Source organism: Oncorhynchus nerka, linkage group LG15, assembly GCF_034236695.1.
Source record: "Oncorhynchus nerka isolate Pitt River linkage group LG15, Oner_Uvic_2.0, whole genome shotgun sequence".
In the NCBI taxonomy this organism is placed as follows: Eukaryota; Metazoa; Chordata; class Actinopteri; order Salmoniformes; family Salmonidae; genus Oncorhynchus; species Oncorhynchus nerka.
In genome coordinates, this window is record NC_088410.1 from 37,026,085 (window position 1) to 37,042,711 (window position 16,627).

General features: G+C 42.0%; 3 protein-coding genes across 6 annotated transcripts; 2 read left to right on the plus strand and 1 right to left on the minus strand.

The window, feature by feature from the left end:
- Positions 1-1,128: 1,128 nt before the first annotated feature.
- Positions 1,129-2,140, minus strand: LOC115142621 (trafficking protein particle complex subunit 5-like). Its single transcript, XM_029682219.2, has one exon. The coding sequence runs from the start codon at positions 1,833-1,835 to the stop codon at positions 1,341-1,343; it is 495 nt and encodes a 164-aa protein (XP_029538079.1). The 5' UTR covers positions 1,836-2,140; the 3' UTR covers positions 1,129-1,340.
- Positions 2,141-3,726: 1,586 nt separating this feature from the next.
- Positions 3,727-6,626, plus strand: pglyrp2 (peptidoglycan recognition protein 2). The gene is made up of 5 exons (XM_029682211.2): positions 3,727-4,050; positions 4,325-5,173; positions 5,316-5,526; positions 5,779-6,073; positions 6,314-6,626. Exons 1-5 carry the CDS (start codon positions 3,987-3,989, stop codon positions 6,341-6,343), a joined length of 1,449 nt encoding a protein of 482 aa, XP_029538071.1. The 5' UTR covers positions 3,727-3,986; the 3' UTR covers positions 6,344-6,626.
- Positions 6,627-11,646: 5,020 nt separating this feature from the next.
- LOC115142623 (uncharacterized) lies at positions 11,647-15,947 on the plus strand. Of its 4 annotated transcripts, none has more exons than XM_065001560.1 (5): positions 11,647-11,954; positions 13,271-14,028; positions 14,218-14,538; positions 14,739-15,464; positions 15,665-15,947. In XM_065001560.1, exons 2-5 carry the CDS (start codon positions 13,915-13,917, stop codon positions 15,842-15,844), a joined length of 1,341 nt encoding a protein of 446 aa, XP_064857632.1. In that variant the 5' UTR covers positions 11,647-11,954; positions 13,271-13,914; the 3' UTR covers positions 15,845-15,947. The 4 variants fall into 4 exon arrangements, with proteins under 4 accessions (XP_064857632.1, XP_064857633.1, XP_064857630.1 ...); XM_065001561.1 differs by having other exon boundaries at positions 11,647-11,793; XM_065001558.1 differs by lacking the exon at positions 11,647-11,954 and having other exon boundaries at positions 11,969-13,383; positions 13,828-14,028.
- The last annotated feature ends 680 nt before the right edge of the window (positions 15,948-16,627 follow it).

Sequence of the window (16,627 nt, forward strand, 5' to 3'; positions counted from 1 at the left end):
ATGTGTTTACAGTGGCAAAGCAAGTGAAATAGATAATAAACAAAAGTGAAATGAACTATCAAAGATTAACAGTAAACATTACACTTACAAAAGTTCAAAAATAATAAAGACATTTCAAATGTCACATTATGTCTATACACAGTGTTGTAACGATGTGCAATTAGTTCAAGTGCAAAAGGGGAAATAAATCAACATAAATATGGGTTGTATTTACAATGTTCTTTGTTCTTCACCGGTTGCCCTTTTCTTGTGGCAACAGGTCACAAATCTTGCTGCTGTGATGGCACACTGTGGTATTTCACCCAATAGATATGGGAGTTTATCGAATTTTGATTTGTTTTCCAATTCTTTGTTGGTCTGTGCAATCTGAGGGAAATATGTGTCTCTAATATGGTCATACATTTGGCAGGTTAGGAAGTGCAACTCAGTTTCCACCTCATTTTGCGGGCAGTGTGAACATAGCCTGTCCTCTCTTGAGAGCCAGGTCTGAACTGAACTTTCTCAATAGCAAGGCTATGTTCACTGAGTCTTTACAGAGTTCCTTAATTATGGGTCAGTCACAGTGGTCAGGTATTCTGCACGGTGTCCTCGCTGTTTAGGGCCAAATAGCATTCTAGTTTGCTCTGTTTTTTTGTTAATTCTTTCAATTTGTCAAGTTGTTATCTTTTTGTTTTCTCATGATTTGTTTGGGTCTAATTGTGTTGCTGCTCTGTGGCTCTGTTTGTGTTTGTGAACAGAGCCCCAGGACCAGCTTGCTTAGGGGGGACTCTTCTCCAGGTCGATCTCTCTGACTCGTCTTTCTCCCTCTTCAACTTTACCGTCTCTTTGCAGCCTCTGGCCAACATTTAATTTCAGACGATAGTAAAACACGTACCAAGCACAACATCTAATTGTGTAGAATCTGAGACCTATGTTATTGACACAATTATTTATTCTCATAGAATTTCTGCTCCATATGGCACATTTAAACATTACACTTCTTGGCCATTTCAATGAAATACAAAGGTATTATTTCAGGTATTAAAGTATTTATTTCAATTTTGACAAAGCAATATACAAGCACCAAAAAGCAGCCACATGTATACTTACAATGATGTGTCATGTCTAAATGGGGAGCATTGTAAAATATCCCACCCATTAGATATTACAATAAAGACTGAAGTGCATATCATTGTACAGTGCTATATTATTCTGTTCAATCAGGGGATTCCATTTGACATCTTGCTGAACAACCAGTCCAGGATGAAGTGCATTCATTTGTGACCATTTCTGTTTTTTCACCAGTGAACTACTGGCACATCACTGAGCTGCTCAATCCACACTCCTCTCTGTCCATACTGTTACTCCTCCCTTTCATCTGCCTCTAGAGTAGGTCCTTTGAATGAACGAATGAATGAATGAATGAATACTGTACTTTCAACTAGCTTCCTTCCCTCCAGTGCCTTGACTCGGGCGATGACGGCCTCATCAAACTTGATCATGAGAGTGGTGCACTTGTGCCGGTGCACCGTGACCTTGGCGGAGAAGCCGCTGTGTGTGAGAATGGCCTCCACCGCGCCCCCGGTGAAAGCGGCCCAGTTGAGCGTGCTGTTTTCTTTGGGCACCGAGGTGAAGGTGTTGATCAGGGGCTCTTTCTCAATGATATAGTAGGTCTTGTCGTAGTCGTTGGCCTGCTCCAGCTTGTCCTTGCCGAACAGGGCCCTCCACACCGACACCTGGGGAACCGAGGGGTAACGGAAGGCAGAGAAAGGTGAAGGTTTGTTTGTGTTTATGCTTATGTCTGAGGTCAGGTCTGTTGAAGTGGAGGTCAAGTCGCTGCTACAGCCAAGAGCCATTCATACCTAGGCTATATTTGTATTACGTTATAGCCTAATGTTATGTGAATGTCAGTATAATGTCATACATTGGTTGTTATTACACTAATGAAAAAGTCTAGTATGTGAATCACACACAATGTGCAAAGTTCTCTTGGTCATGCCTTGATGAAGAGCAGTATGTTCAACACTTTGGTTTCCCTTTTCCATTCTTCTCTCAAAACCAGCACATCCAGCACATCCAGCAGACTGGCCCCCACGCCTTGACTGAAGTCTGCCAAGCGTGCCTGCAGCTCAGAGTACACCCGACGCAGAGTACACCCGACTCAGAGTACACCCGACGCAGTGTACACCCCACGCAGAGTACACCCCACGCAGAGTACACCTGACGCAGAGTACACCCGGCGCAGAGTACACCTGACGCAGAGTACACCTGACTCTGGCAGTACTGCACCATTTCAGAGAAGAGTCTGGCGAGCGAACGCTCTAGAATCGCAGACTTGCCCCTGGTGAAGAGAGTCTCCATTTTCTACAGGGGGAGAGGAAGGTGAGGAGAGTGAGTGACTGTCAACAAAAGCAGAATGTTGGTGTATAATAAAATATCAGCGCATGAGTGTTGGTGCTTTCAAGACAACTGGGAACTCTGGAAAAAAACGAGGTCAAATCATGACGTAAGTGATCTTTAGGTCGTAACTCCAGAAGGATGCCCGAGTTGGATGACGGTTCAAATGATTTTTCCCAGTGGGAACTAGTTTTTCCCGAGATCCCAGTTGTCTTGAACGTACGCACTGAAGTCGGCGATTTCCCAGTTCCCGGTTATTTAGAACGCGGCATTAGTACCTAACATCACCCAATGACTGCTCTGACAACCGTCCATCAATTTCAACACATCAGGAAACGTGCTGCTACGGTTAGATACTCTTGAACAGAATATTAATAAAAACAAGGATTATTTCATTCAATGAGCACACATGGTGGAAAGTTGACTCTGAAACATGCACGGAGAAGAAATAAACATAGCAAATATTATTCCGGGTGATACGTCACACTCACACATCACAATATGAATGTTGAAATATCTTCTGTTAAAACATTATGGTATTGACACAATTAAAATATGACAGTTTTCATAAATCCGTATTTTAAACAGATCTTTTAAACCTACACAAATAATGTTTTAAAAATCCAGTAGAGGCCACTATTGTCCCATTTATCCCCTGGTAATGGATGTTTGCTTAATGGCACAAAGGAAAAATAAACATTGGGGCCAAAATTCACCTCAAACATTGAGAACAAACGGGTTGGGGATGGAAGAAAAACACAAAAACAAACAGACACTGGCTGCAATTCTCAATGCAGCACTCACTCAAGTGTAATAGACTTTGTTCCCCTTTACTCCCTACCACCAAAACCTCATAAGCATATGGACACCACCTGCCATGGGACACTAATGCCATGAGTCAGGAACGTTTCTGTCATCTGAAAAAGCATACATGCACTGATTATTCTATTGTCTGCCTACTACATTGGGTTGTTTTCGGGGGAATTTGTTAAGTGTAATTTCCAGTAAGGTTACTGGGTTTCCCTGACACTGATGGTAAACAGACCGCCCCTCTCTATGTATCGTGGAACACATTTACCAGACTTCACTATCTGTGTGTGTCTGTGTGTGTAATTACATCCATATGTGTGAAAGGTGGATGTAATAGATGTGTATATCATGGGGAAAAAATTATGGGACGACTAATACAAACCAGCATATCTTCAGCACTTTCTCTTGTCCCTTTAAGCCTGATCTCGTCACAAGCTTCAAAGGGCCTTATTTGTTTTCCGATGACAAACTTTGACTTTGGATAGGAACCAATCAATATTTGGAGGCGTCTGTGTATAAAGAGTTATTTCATCTATTGGGACACCGCATTACAAACACATTGATTCCCCGAAGTGGGAAGTGAAACCAGCTTTAGGTACTTGATACAAAGCCTTATTGAGCACCTGGACATTCTGCTTGTGGTTTGTCATGAGTGGTTGTGGTTTGTCATAACAGAGTGTTGGACCGTAAGAGATAAGAAGATTACAACTCTCATCGGCAGCCTGGGTTGACCTTGTCTGGGGATTGTTTGTGGGTTTTAGTTTAGCCTCTGGATCTGGTGTGGTGCAGCTACACTCAGAATGACTACAGTGGTTCTATGGCTCTTCATTGTGGCTGGAACGTGCCACAGCGTTCTCTGTTCAGGTAACCTGTGTTAATGGACTGTAATTACATGTTCATTTGGGTTCATATGTCTGAAGATACGGCCGCCTTACTGCATTGTCCGTCTCCATTGGCAACATATGCTTCTATTGTTAAACTGAGAGCTCAATTTAACACAAAAAGTCACTAGTATGTAGCTGATGTACAATACATTAAATACCCCAGATAGTATGAATATGAGTATGAATGAAGCCCCAGGTAACTGTTTGCACGGAGTCTGTTGTAGCATGAACTAAAACATTTGTTTTGGTTTCAGAGGACCACCTGCGCGACATGGACAGTTTCATAAGTGCCGTAGAGCAGGCTGAGGACTCTAACCCAGACCTGTCCCCACTAGCCCTTGTGAGGAGACTCCGCAGGACGGCCGGACACGAGGACCCACTCACCCTGCACTTCCTGGGGGCCTCCAACAACATCAGCCACACCCACACCTCCGTGTTCAACACCACTCTCTTTGGCTTCTTCGACAAAGCCATCCACCATTTTGTGACGGACCGTGGTGAGGAGAGAGGGGTTGTTCTGACCCAAGATGGCACCACAGTGGCCATCGCTCCCATGCTTCTAGGCATTGAGGTGGGTCTGAAAGCTAAGCTTGAGGGCACCCCTCCTCTGGGCATGTTTCCCCTCACCTTGGCCAAAAACCTAGGGTTGTCGTTCCTTAGCCTCCAGGACTTTCCACCCGCTCAGCGTCTGGGGCCGGATGGCTGCTGGGACAACTTGACCAACCCAAGGGTGTTCAAGCTGTCTAGGGTGCCCACCCTGGCCACCGATGCCCTGGTCAATGGGGGATTGGATGGGTCCATTTTGGGCATGGATCTTGCCACCCTGGCCCCCTCTGAACAGCCTGGTAAACTCAGCGAGTTGCTGAAGGGTTACTACAACCATGTCCTGGAGGGGCAAGACCTGGGGGTTGTATCCAGCCACATCAGCCCCAAGCGTAGAGAGATTTCCCAAGCCCTGCTGGGCACCCTGGACACCCAGAGGCAGGTGATGGAGACCCTATACCTGGTGTGGAGGCTGGAGGACACTCAGTGGATAGCCAAGGATACAGGGGTGGAAAAAGCAGTGAGAGACGGAATGCTGGAATTTGTCCACAGATACTGGGGTGAGTCTCAGGGTGGGGGAGAGGGAATCATGTACCCCTGTAATTATGAAATTGTAGGTGATAAATGGCTATTCATTTGAAGTCTGTAAATATGAAGAGTAATTGAACCTGATGAACCTCTGGTTCAACCTCTCCTCTCCAGAATGCCCTCCCATCATCCCACGGTGTCAGTGGGGGGCAGCCCCCTACCGAGGGTCTCCCTTCCCTCTTGCCCTGCCCCTCCCCTTCCTGTATATCCACCACACCTACGAGCCAGACAGGCCCTGTCACTCCTTCAGGCAGTGCTCCAGGAGCATGAGGGCCATGCAGCGCTTCCACCAAGAAGACCGCGGCTGGGCCGACATCGGATATAGGTGAACTTTGACCCCCTCATCCATTCGCAGATATTAACAAACCCTTTATACTAAGCTTCATAGATGGAGACAAGTGTGCTGTGTCAGCCTACAATTACTGAAGCAGTCATATTATAGAAAATCTTGACGTGTTATTTATTACACAGTATAACTGTGCAATATAAAATGACAAGATGCTATAACAGGAATCAGGGTTGTGAGATAATGCAATTTGTTTTACCACTCCAACTCCTAAATGTATGTTCCGCTCAGTTTTGTGGTGGGTTCTGACGGGTACATCTACGAGGGGCGCGGCTGGCATCACCTTGGCACCCACACCAAGGGGCAGAACTCTTATGGTTACGGCGTGGCCTTCATTGGCAACTACTCCTCCTCTCTGCCCTCACTCCACGCCCTGGATCTGGTGCGCCAACACCTGGCCAAGTGTGCAGTGGATGGCGGGCGCCTGCAGGCCAACTTCACCCTCCATGGGCACCGGCAGCTGGTGGACACCTCATGTCCAGGAGACGCCCTCTACTCAGAGATCAGAGGCTGGGAGCACTTTGGGGTGAGAGACTGTTCAGTATTTTTGGCTACTATACCGTCAGTCAATGTCAAATGTATCCCTTTAATACATACACAATCAGAAGGGCATCACAGTTCCACCAGAACACTATTCAGTCATAATACAATTGTGCCCTTTTTCCTATATTAGACATTAGTGATAAACACTATAAAGTGATAAACACACATTAATCTTTTTGTCCACTGTTGATATTGATGCTGCTGACATAGCAACCTTTTACAGGAAACCAGCTCATCGAGAAAGGACCAATGAAGAAGACAAGCATGTAAAAAGCAGTGTGGAATAAAACCAGTTTTGTCAAAATGTCTCATTGGATTGGATGGGGGTATCAATTTGTTATATCCATGATAATAGTGTGTTTTAGAGTTATAACAGTGTATAACACTCACCCTTATGGTTGTCACTGCTTCACATTACAGTATTGTAATACAACAGAGAGACATGTACAGTATACTGAACAAAAATATTAGAGCAACATGTAAAGTGTTGGTCCCATGTTTCATGAGCTGAAATAAAAGATCCAATACATTTTCCATATGCACAAAATGCTTATTTCTCTCCAATTTTGTGCTGAAATATATTTACATTCCTGTTAGTGAGCATTTCTCCTTTTCCGAGATAATCCATCCACCTGACAGGTGTGGCATTTCAAGAAGCTGATTAAACAGCATGATCATTACACCGGTGCACCTTGTCCTGGGGACAATACAGAGCCACTCTAAAATGAGCAATTTTATCACACTACAAAATACCTCAGATGTCTCAAGTTGAAGGAGTGTGTAATTGGCATGCTGACTGCAGGAATGTCCACTAGAACTGTTGCCAGATAATTGAATGTAAATGTATCTACAATAAGCCACCTCCAACGTTGGTTTAGAGAATTTGGCAGTATGTCCAATAGGCCTCACAACCGCAGACCACCTGTAACCACACCAGCCCAGGACCTCCACATCTGACTTCTTCACCTGTGGGATTGTCAGAGATCAGCCACCGGGACAGCTTAGGATACAGCCCCTTTGTGGGGAAAAACTCATTCTTATTGGCTGGACCTGGCTCCCCAGTGGGTGGGCCTATGCCCAGTCATGTGAAACCCATAGATTAGGGCCTAATTTATTTATTTAAAATGACTGGTTTCCTTATATGAACTTATAACTCTTATAACATAACATGTTTTTGATCAGTATAGCTGCATCTGTCGAGAGAGAGAGAGAGACAGTGGCACCCAGTGGCATAAGAATGACTTCTGGCACCAAGGCTACAAGAGGATCCAGGATAGATGTGTTCCACTCAATGACTGGGTTCCACTCATTGTTAATGTGTTCCACCACATTGTTAATGAATTAAAAGTGAATAGCAATTCAATTACTGTAAACATCGCCGTTAACACAAAAATAACATCAGTTTTAGCGGGCGTATGGAGAATGTTTGGCCCTATTGGAATACTTTCAAATTGTTTTGGATAATGAATTATACATCTTGGCTATCTGTCCAATTGATAAAACACATATTTACCAGGTTGTGAGAGTGAAATGTTTAACAGATGTGTCAGTTAATATTAATTTGATTTGATTTGGATCTCTTTTAGTCCCCATTTGGACTAATCTTCCAAGAGTTCTTAAACATTAAAACACAATTTATAATACAAACACATTTTCACAAATAATACAAACATACATAGTATACTAACATAATGACCCAATAAATACTAAATTCTTCATCTACTATAGTCCCACAACATTTGTATGTATAATATTTAAATGGTTTTAAAATAATGTTTATATGTATATATTGTGGTGAACAGCAGGTTAACCACCAGGGGGAGACTCATCGAGACGTGGTAACAGATGGAGTGCAGATCACGAGGCGATGGCTCCATCTGCTGGATGTGCCAGGTCTCGACGGGCTCTCCAGCCAGGACTAATTGGGGCTGATTGGGAGCTGGTGAGTGATTAAGGGCGGATTGCTCACCAGCTGTGCGAGGCCCATAAAGCTGCCAGAAGGGCAGTATACATGAAGGGAGAGAGAGGAAAGGACTCTCGTGTTAGTGTTAGTGTTAGTGTTAGTGTTAGTGTTAGTGTTAGTGTTAGTGTTAGTGTTAGTGTTGCGGTTGCGGAGGTAACAAGCGGGAGTTCAGTTTTGTGCCAGACCCCGAACACACGGTATCCCGGAGAGGATCTCATGGGGGAGACCTATCTTTTTCTTTTTGATCTATTATTTAAATAAACACCCTTGAAATTGAGCTAATCCTTCTCTGTCCATGTCTGATCTGGGTAAAACATCTTAACCAAACCCACTGGTCTGCCTCAATATTGAAGGTTTCTGGTTTTGTAATTTCATTTTTTCAATTTCTTTATTGCTCTAAATCGAAATGTTTTTTTTTTTTTGCCTATTTCTCTTTTCTGTCTGGATAACGCATAGCTGGTGGACAATCAATTCCTAGTATTACGGAATGTCTGTCTCTTACCAACTGAATACCGTTGTGAATGGAACTTGGCCGTTTTAAATTATGTATATTATGAAATAAAATAAGCATTTATTTTCAATTATCTTGTCGATTGATGACCAACCAAGAACATTGCGCATGACTGCAACAGAAGAACCATATATCCACCTTAAAACAATCCTTGCTGCTTTGTTCTGTGCAATCTACAGCCTCCTAACTTCACTTGATGATGCATTTCCCCAGACCACAGAATAGAAGTTCAGCTGACTCAATCAATGCTTGTTTTATTTGCTTAATTTTTTTCTGGTAAATTTAGCTATCCTTCCGATTATGCATGTTTTAATATATATTTTTTAATAGATTAGTAATTTTAGTCATCCATGAGAAGCAGTTGTCTAGCTGCACTCCCAATAGTTTGGTTTCTAACACCTCTTCAATTTATACTCCTCCCATACTTAATTGTATCCCATGTTGCTTTGGCCTATTCCTAGTGGAAAAGACCAACATAACATTGGTGTTCTTGGTGTTTAAAACAAGTTTGTTCTGGCAAACCCACTCCCGGATATTCTCCAAATCTCCTTGTAAAGCTTGCTGTTCCTGTTGAACTGATTGTCTTGCTGCGTAAATTGTATCATCTGCAAATATAGTAGCTTGAGTTTCAGCTAAGGCATAGGGAAGGTCGTTGGTATATATTAAATAATGAAGTGGCCCAAGGCAGCTGCCCTGCGGTATTCCACAGTTTAACACATGAGGGGAAGAAAATGAACCATTGATATAGGTGGTCTGTTCCCTGTCAGATATGACTGTACCCAATTCAATGCTACCTCCTTAAAACCATAATGCTTAAATTTTGTCAAAATTATTTCCTGATCCACTAAATCTGATCTAAAAATACTACACCCACAAACTTGCCATTATCCATAGTATTGAGCCACTGGTCAGTCATGCCAAATAATGCAGTGGTAGTGGAATGGTTTTTGAGACAAGCATGCTGATTGGCTGTAATCGGATCATTATTTTCCATGTACTCCCATATTTGTCTACTCACAATACGCTCCAATATCTTACTGAGTGTAGGGAGAAGACTAATTGGTTGACTATTGGCATGAGTAATGGGTTCTTTGCTGTCTTTCAGACATTTGCAAACATCCCCTTTTCCAGTGACCAATTAAATATGTATTTCAGTGGAACTGCAATCTGGGGAGCAGCACAGCGAAGCAAAAAATTGTCCATAAGACCATAACCTGTAGATTTACCATCAGGTAATGACTTCAATAGGTTTAACACCTCCTCCACTGACACCGTTTGCAGACTAAAAGATCAGGTCTTGTTGCTCATAATATGATCATCAATCCATTGGACAATAGTTTGTTTGGAAGAATGTTTACATTGTTGCTCAGTAAATTAATTGTCTTTGTAAAAAAATCTGCAAAATGATTGGCAATATCAACTGGTTGTGTTATTATTCTCCCGTCAACCTCCACACTAGATGGGCATGATGAGATAGATGTGCCAAGTAAGCCCTTAACTGTGTTCCATACCGTTTTAGAATCATTTTTACAATCAATAAAAGCATTGTTGTAAAATAACTTTTTGTTCATTCGATTCAATTTAACTGCATAACTACGTAATGTTCTATAATTCTGTTCATCAATTTCTAAATTTGACTTGGCTGCTAAGACTTTTGCCATATTTCTTTGAGAAAAATCCTCACCCAGTTCATCATCAATCCATGGAGATGGACGAGCACCAGCTATACTCTTCCTTAGTGGGGCATGATGGTCCATTACCTCAGTGAGCAAATCAATAAAACATTCTGTAGCGTGATTTAGTTCATCCCTTTATTCTTTGGACCCTTGGTGTTCATGGTTATGGTCACAATATTATGGTCTGTCCAGCCCACTGGCATTGCTCTGGCTTTTAAGCATTGCAATGGTATATTACAGAAAATCAGATCAATAAATGTGTCTGAACGATGGCCCAACTTAATTGAGTATCATTAACCATTTGTTTCAAACCACAGTTCTCGGCATATCTCATCAATTCTGTTCTATTTGAATTATTGTGATCCTTCCAATTTATATTAAAATCACCCAAGATAAATACATCTCTGTTGCTATCTGTGGCCTGGTCAAACCCAGTACATAAGTCATCCAGATAGGACACCTTAGAGTTAGGAGGTCTATACACACATCCCACCAATATGTATGTACTTGAGCCCATAGTGCTTCTAATTGACATACATTAAGGTCATCCCTCCTCTTAAAAGGTATGTGATTCTGAAAGGACAGTGCAACACCCCCACCATTCCTATTCCTGTCTCTTCTCAGTAGACTATATCTATGAATGTTCATTTGCCCATCCTTTACAGACGCATCTTACATGCGTTTCCGTCAAAGCCAAAATATGAATATGATTTATGTTGACCAAGTTAAAAAACTCGTGTATTTTGTTAGGAAGGCTACATACATTAACCTGAGCTATATGCAGCCCTTTCCTTATCAAGTGGAGATCAATAGAGCATATATTCATTATAGTTGAAGTTGTCATGATACACTAGAACAGACAAACTCAGATTTGAACATTAAATTAAAATAGACAGAGAGTTACTCCAGAGTCCCGATCCAATTTCCAGTTGATATAAAGTGTATCCATCACCATGGAGATTCGTTGATTCAGGCAACGCTTTTCCTTCATGATGGGATATATGTTTTTTTCTCCTTTCATTGACCTCGATGGGAAAGTGATCATTCATTCCAAAATCAGTGTTTCTGAGTTCTCTGCCCATGTTCTTTGTCATTTCCTTTTGCTTAAATTTGTCAAAAGATGCAATAATAGCCCGTGGCCTATTTCCAGAGGCTTTACCTATTCTATGGTCTCTGGAGAAAGTGGCATTACGCACAACATCAGTGGGCAGTTTTAGTTGAGTTGACATAAAGTCTCGGAATGTGTCCTCGCAGACTCTGCTGTTGTCATTCTCCGGTATCCCTGAAAATATTAGATTGTTCCGCATTGATCGACACTGTACATCAAGCAAGGTTTCTTTAAGTTGTTTGTTCTCCCTTTGCACCACCCCCACCTTCCCATGAATAGAGTCTACAGTACCTTTCAGCGCAGTGTTCTCTTTCCTTAGATCATCAATCTGACGTTGGCTGAATTCTAGACTAGCACATAATGCATTGATGTCCTCTCGTAATATATCCAAGATATCAAGTTTGGCAAGCCTTTCATTGATGGATTTTAACAAGTCAACAACCATGTCAGTAAACCTCTCCCCACGCACCTTCTTACTAAGGGATGGTTTCGTTCCATCGTTGATACCTATTTTCCAACTTGGTTTTGGTTTGTTTATTGATTTGGTTGGATGTCCTTAACAATGCTTGAATCCTCCGAAACCAGCGACATGTTTCTTTTGAGTTCGTAAGTATCTTTCGTCAATGAATCGTTCAAGCTCTTCAATGGATTTTGAATCATCCAGCGTGTTAACAGACACACAAACAAATTGTCCTCGATTTCAATCAAATGATTGAACATTATTTTTAATATTCTTATTCATTTTTTGTTTTGTAAAATTCTGTCATATTTATTTGCTTTATCAGCATGGATTAACAATCGTGGCATATTTGTTCAATCATCACTGATTTTGCTATTTTCATACACTTTCAATGTATTAAAAGTACAGTATAATGTTAAAAATCCACCACTAGTCATTGTTGATACCTAAGCATACTGTAAATCGTATTGATTGATTCTGTAATTAATTTCATATCGCCTACTTTAAATAGCCTGTTGTCTTCAAGTTTGAAGCGATTTTTAAACCAACACATTTTAATATTGTATTGCATGTTTTATATATTTATCTAACCCGTTTGTATGCGAATTTCCATCGTCAATAAACCATCATAAATGACGTTTTTTTCCAAGTGACATCGCGTCAAAATGTTACAGGATCTGTAATCATTAGGGAGAAATAGGATTGGCCAGAGGCAAATGATACAACAGGATAAATAAATGTGCTTAGAAATGTACGACGTTGTGCGCAATAAGGAACGTGTCACCATAGAAATAGAATCTATATTAGAATTCCATGCTCGTCACAATGTCCAATTAACATACATTTGAATTCCTAATTCTATGTGTATTACTCAGAGGTTAACTTATTCACAATCACAACCAGCCTACAGTATATCGATAGCAAACGCGAATTCTTCATTCAAGTCAATCAAAAAATCGTATATTTTTTCCTGTTCTCAGTAAGGTAAGTAGGTTTTCCCATAATGAGAAGGACCGATGTTGCACGCATTCGACATTTTCGAAAAACGCGTTACTTGGATCATATCGAATCTGTTAGCTATACAACCAATTTATCGATCATCTAAGATGACTTGCGTCCTCATCATAATTAAGGTCTCATTAATCTAATCTGCACTTTTATTGTTTATATTGCATGTTGTTGTTCTATGTAAAGTATAATGTATATTATTCCCATTTAGATAACTTTTTCCAGCATTACTTTGAAAAATACAGATGTACTGCTGTAGACATCTGGTTTTGGATTCTGTGCTCAGTAACCCTCGCTCTTTCTTCAGCACTTTGGCCAACAAAAACAAATAATCAAAAAAGGGCTCATCACTCTCCATGGAGGAGCAGTTAGTTTGTGCCATGAACCAATTCATATCACTCTCTGCTTGCCACATTCTAAATGGTTAAGTCACTAATTGAAGACTCTATTGCAGAAAATGCTCAAGAGGCAATTCCGTACATTGAAAGCCCAGGGAAGACTCCCACTGGACCTCCCTCTGAGACCAATGAAGGCCTGGCTCCTGGCAGGGAAAAGAGTCTTCTTGGAGTGAGTGCAGTGTTCTCAGACTATTTTTGAATTGTACGAAACGTTATACTTCATTTAGGTAACTTGAGTTTATCACATCATTAGACAAGTGTAAATGATAACACGAATGTATCAAAATATATTAGACGACAGCAATAGTTTGATAGATAGTGTAGACAGACATAGTCTGATACATTTCCATATTCACATGAAGGCGTGAGACAGAGACATGGAAGAGATGGAGGAAGGTCTGTGTAGCTGAATTGGTGAGAACTATGTAGAGCAAACATTACATCCACTGTAAAGCCCTTAAGATATCAGCAAGCTCATTTTTGGACCAAAAGAGAAAAACAGTAGCTATCAGTTCAAATTAATAATTTCTCCCATCATTTCAATGATGGACCAGTGTCCAGTCTCACCTGATACATCAACAGTCTGTTAATTACATATTATGTTGTTACATAGACTTGGGATGCAAAGAGGGGCCTGGAATTACAGGAGACAGAGAGAGTTCTCCTGGTCAGTTGCCAGAGAGTTCAGGATGAATTAAGGATGTCTGATTTCACTGTGGACACGGCGCCCAACAAAGCCATCCAGCTTCTGAAAGAGGAGTGTTGGAAGTTGAACTTCTTGCACCTAAAGGATGAGACATGCCAGGCCACTGAGGTAAGACATAAGAGCCATCTGCAATGCCAATATTGTTTCTTTGAATAAAATGTCAAGCATCTTTGTCAGTTCTATGTATAATATGGTTTTCAAAGTTGGTCAATGTTACAGTCAACTTTGGATGTCTTTGGTTTGTTGTATTTGTGAAGTAGCTATAGGATAGTTATGTATGTCTCTGTCCATTTACAGCTCACTGAGCTGTATGGACATTCTGAGACCTCTTCAAAGGAAACTCTAATTGAAGAGAAAAGTCCAAAGACCAAGTGCCCGTCCAGCGTCGCTGGGGCTGCTGACATTGACAACACCAATGAGGAGGCTTCAGAGGAGTCTCCGAATAACAATGTGGTGGACTTTCAGGATGAGTCGCTGGCCCTGGTCAGTGTGGAGAAAGACGCTGCTGGAGATGGAAAGGTCCTCAGCAAGGTGGTGAAGCCCAAAGGGTGTCTGAAGGAGAGCTGCAAAGATCAGCTAACCCCAACAATCTATGATATGATTACGGAACTACCAAAGGTAAGGAACAAGAAGCCTGTTTCGGAAATGAAAGGTCAAGTGTCTTTGCAAATTGGGTGTATCAGAGATGTCTCAAGCGGGACAATTATACAAATAAACTGCTATAATCTTTGACTTTGGATGTCTGTGGTATGTTTTGTGAAAAAGGACAGATATCAGTTTTGTTCTTACTATTTCATTGCTCTGCATTGTCTGCTTAGTCCTATTTCGGATCCACTGAGAGCCTTCCTGAGATGTGTATCAGAGGTCCAAAGGTGTGCAGTGGAGTGCCTGATGTGTCAAATGCAGTGGGAGAGGTGTCCAGTGACACAATGACGACTGAAGCTGCTGAAGACCTTCTGGACACTGGAAATGTCCTGAGAAAGGTGGTGCAGCTATCCACCGAGAGCCATGCTGAGGTGTGCAATGGAGAGGGTGAGTTGTGCAGCGGTCCTGAGGTGTGCAGCAGAGGTCCTGAGGTGTGCAGCGGAGGTCCTGAGGTGTGCAGCGGAGGTCCTGAGGTGTGCAGCGGAGGTCCTGAGGTGTGCAGCAGAGGTCCTGAGGTGTGCAGCGGAGGTCCTGAGGTGTGCAGCGGAGGTCCTGAGGTGTGCAGCAGAGGTCCTGAGGTGTGCAGTAGAGGTCCTGAGGTGTGCAGCGGAGGTCCTGAGGTGTGCAGTGGAGGTCCTGAGGTGTGCAGTGGAGGTCCTGAGGTGTGCGGCGGAGGTCCTGAGGTGTGCAGTGGAGGTCCTGAGGTGTGCAGTAGAGTCCCTGAGGTGTCAAACCCAGTGGAAGAGGTGTCCAGTGATACAAAGACAGAGGCTGCTGAAGAACTTCGGGACACTGAAAATGTCCTCAGCAAGGTGGTGAAATCCAAAGGGTGGCTGAAGGAGGGCTGGGAAGATCAGCTGACCAAAGACTTCAATGATATGATTGCAAGACTCCCAAAGGTATGGAACAAGAAGCCTGTTTCGTGAATGAAAGGTCAACTGTCTTTCTAAGTGGGGTGCATCAGGGTTGTCTGAAACTGGACAATATTATAAATTAGCTACTAATCTTTGACTTTGGATGTCTGTGGTATGTTTTGTGAAACAGCTAAAGGACATATGTGTTGTTCTTACTCTTGCACTGCTCTGCATGGTCTGTTTAGTCCTATTTTGGATCCAACGAGAGCCTTCCTGAGGTGTTCAGCGGAGTGCCCGAGGTGTCGAACGCAGAGGAAGTGGTGCGCAGTGACACAAAGAAGCAGAAGAAAAATGGCTTTCTACGATTCTTCCGATGTGTGTGGAAGTTCTTCACATGCACCAACAGCCTCCCAAAAGAGGAGTGACTCAAGCACACACAACTCCAGGCAACACTTTCTCCACCATCTCCCCCTTTCCTTCCAACTGGCTCTTTTTAATAATACAAATAAAGGGGATCTGAACTACAACAAAAAACTGTTTTCATGAGTGTTTTTCATATGACTTACTATAGTATGAAGAATGCTTTAAATAACACTTACTAATTAACTATCCAGACAATTAAGCTGTTTTAGAAGTGCTTAAGTATGCATTAATCACAGTATTACTGCATTACACACTAGTAAATATGTACAAGATCATTTGAGACACTTTGCATATTAATGTAAGTTTGTGGTTGAATGGCTCTACTGTGGGCTATTTTCCTAATCAAAACCACAACTTTATTTGCAGAGCACATTTCTTACAGATGATGCATTTCAAAATGCATAGAAAATAAAAGGTTAGAAATATAAAATGAGAAATGAAAATAGTAAAGCAATCACAGTGGACATGAGAGACTAATGCACTAAAATAAATGAAAATAAATAAGATATATACAATGGTAAAATAGATAGTAGGACTAAGCGAAAGCATGGCTAATAAGTAGCTCTTCAAAATGTCAACAGTTTGAGGCCTTCAGATCCTCCGGCAGGCTGTTCCAAAGGCCAGGACCATAGTGGCTGAAGGCAGCCTCACCACACGTTTTGGTTCTCACCATTGGAACAACTAAAAGACCCGTGCCAGAGGATCTGAGGGACCGACCGGGCACATACAGTATCTTAAAGCATATCAGACATGTACTCAGGTGCAGGGCCACGTAGTGCTTTTAA

What these genes read in the sequence shown, in the direction of transcription:
- pglyrp2 (XM_029682211.2), top strand. Translation starts at nt 3,987, where the DNA reads ATGACTACAGTGGTTCTATGGCTCTTCATTGTGGCTGGAACGTGCCAC. An exon ending in ATTTGTCCACAGATACTGGG is followed by an intron (nt 5,174 to 5,315) that starts GTGAGTCTCAGG and finishes TCTCCTCTCCAG; the next exon opens with AATGCCCTCCCATCATCCCA. An exon ending in TGGGCCGACATCGGATATAG is followed by an intron (nt 5,527 to 5,778) that starts GTGAACTTTGAC and finishes TGTTCCGCTCAG; the next exon opens with TTTTGTGGTGGGTTCTGACG.
- LOC115142623 (XM_065001558.1), top strand. Translation starts at nt 13,237, where the DNA reads ATGGTTAAGTCACTAATTGAAGACTCTATTGCAGAAAATGCTCAAGAG. An exon ending in GGGAAAAGAGTCTTCTTGGA is followed by an intron (nt 13,384 to 13,827) that starts GTGAGTGCAGTG and finishes GTTGTTACATAG; the next exon opens with ACTTGGGATGCAAAGAGGGG. An exon ending in TGATTGCAAGACTCCCAAAG is followed by an intron (nt 15,465 to 15,664) that starts GTATGGAACAAG and finishes TGGTCTGTTTAG; the next exon opens with TCCTATTTTGGATCCAACGA.
- LOC115142621 (XM_029682219.2), bottom strand. Translation starts at nt 1,835, where the DNA reads ATGGCTCTTGGCTGTAGCAGCGACTTGACCTCCACTTCAACAGACCTG.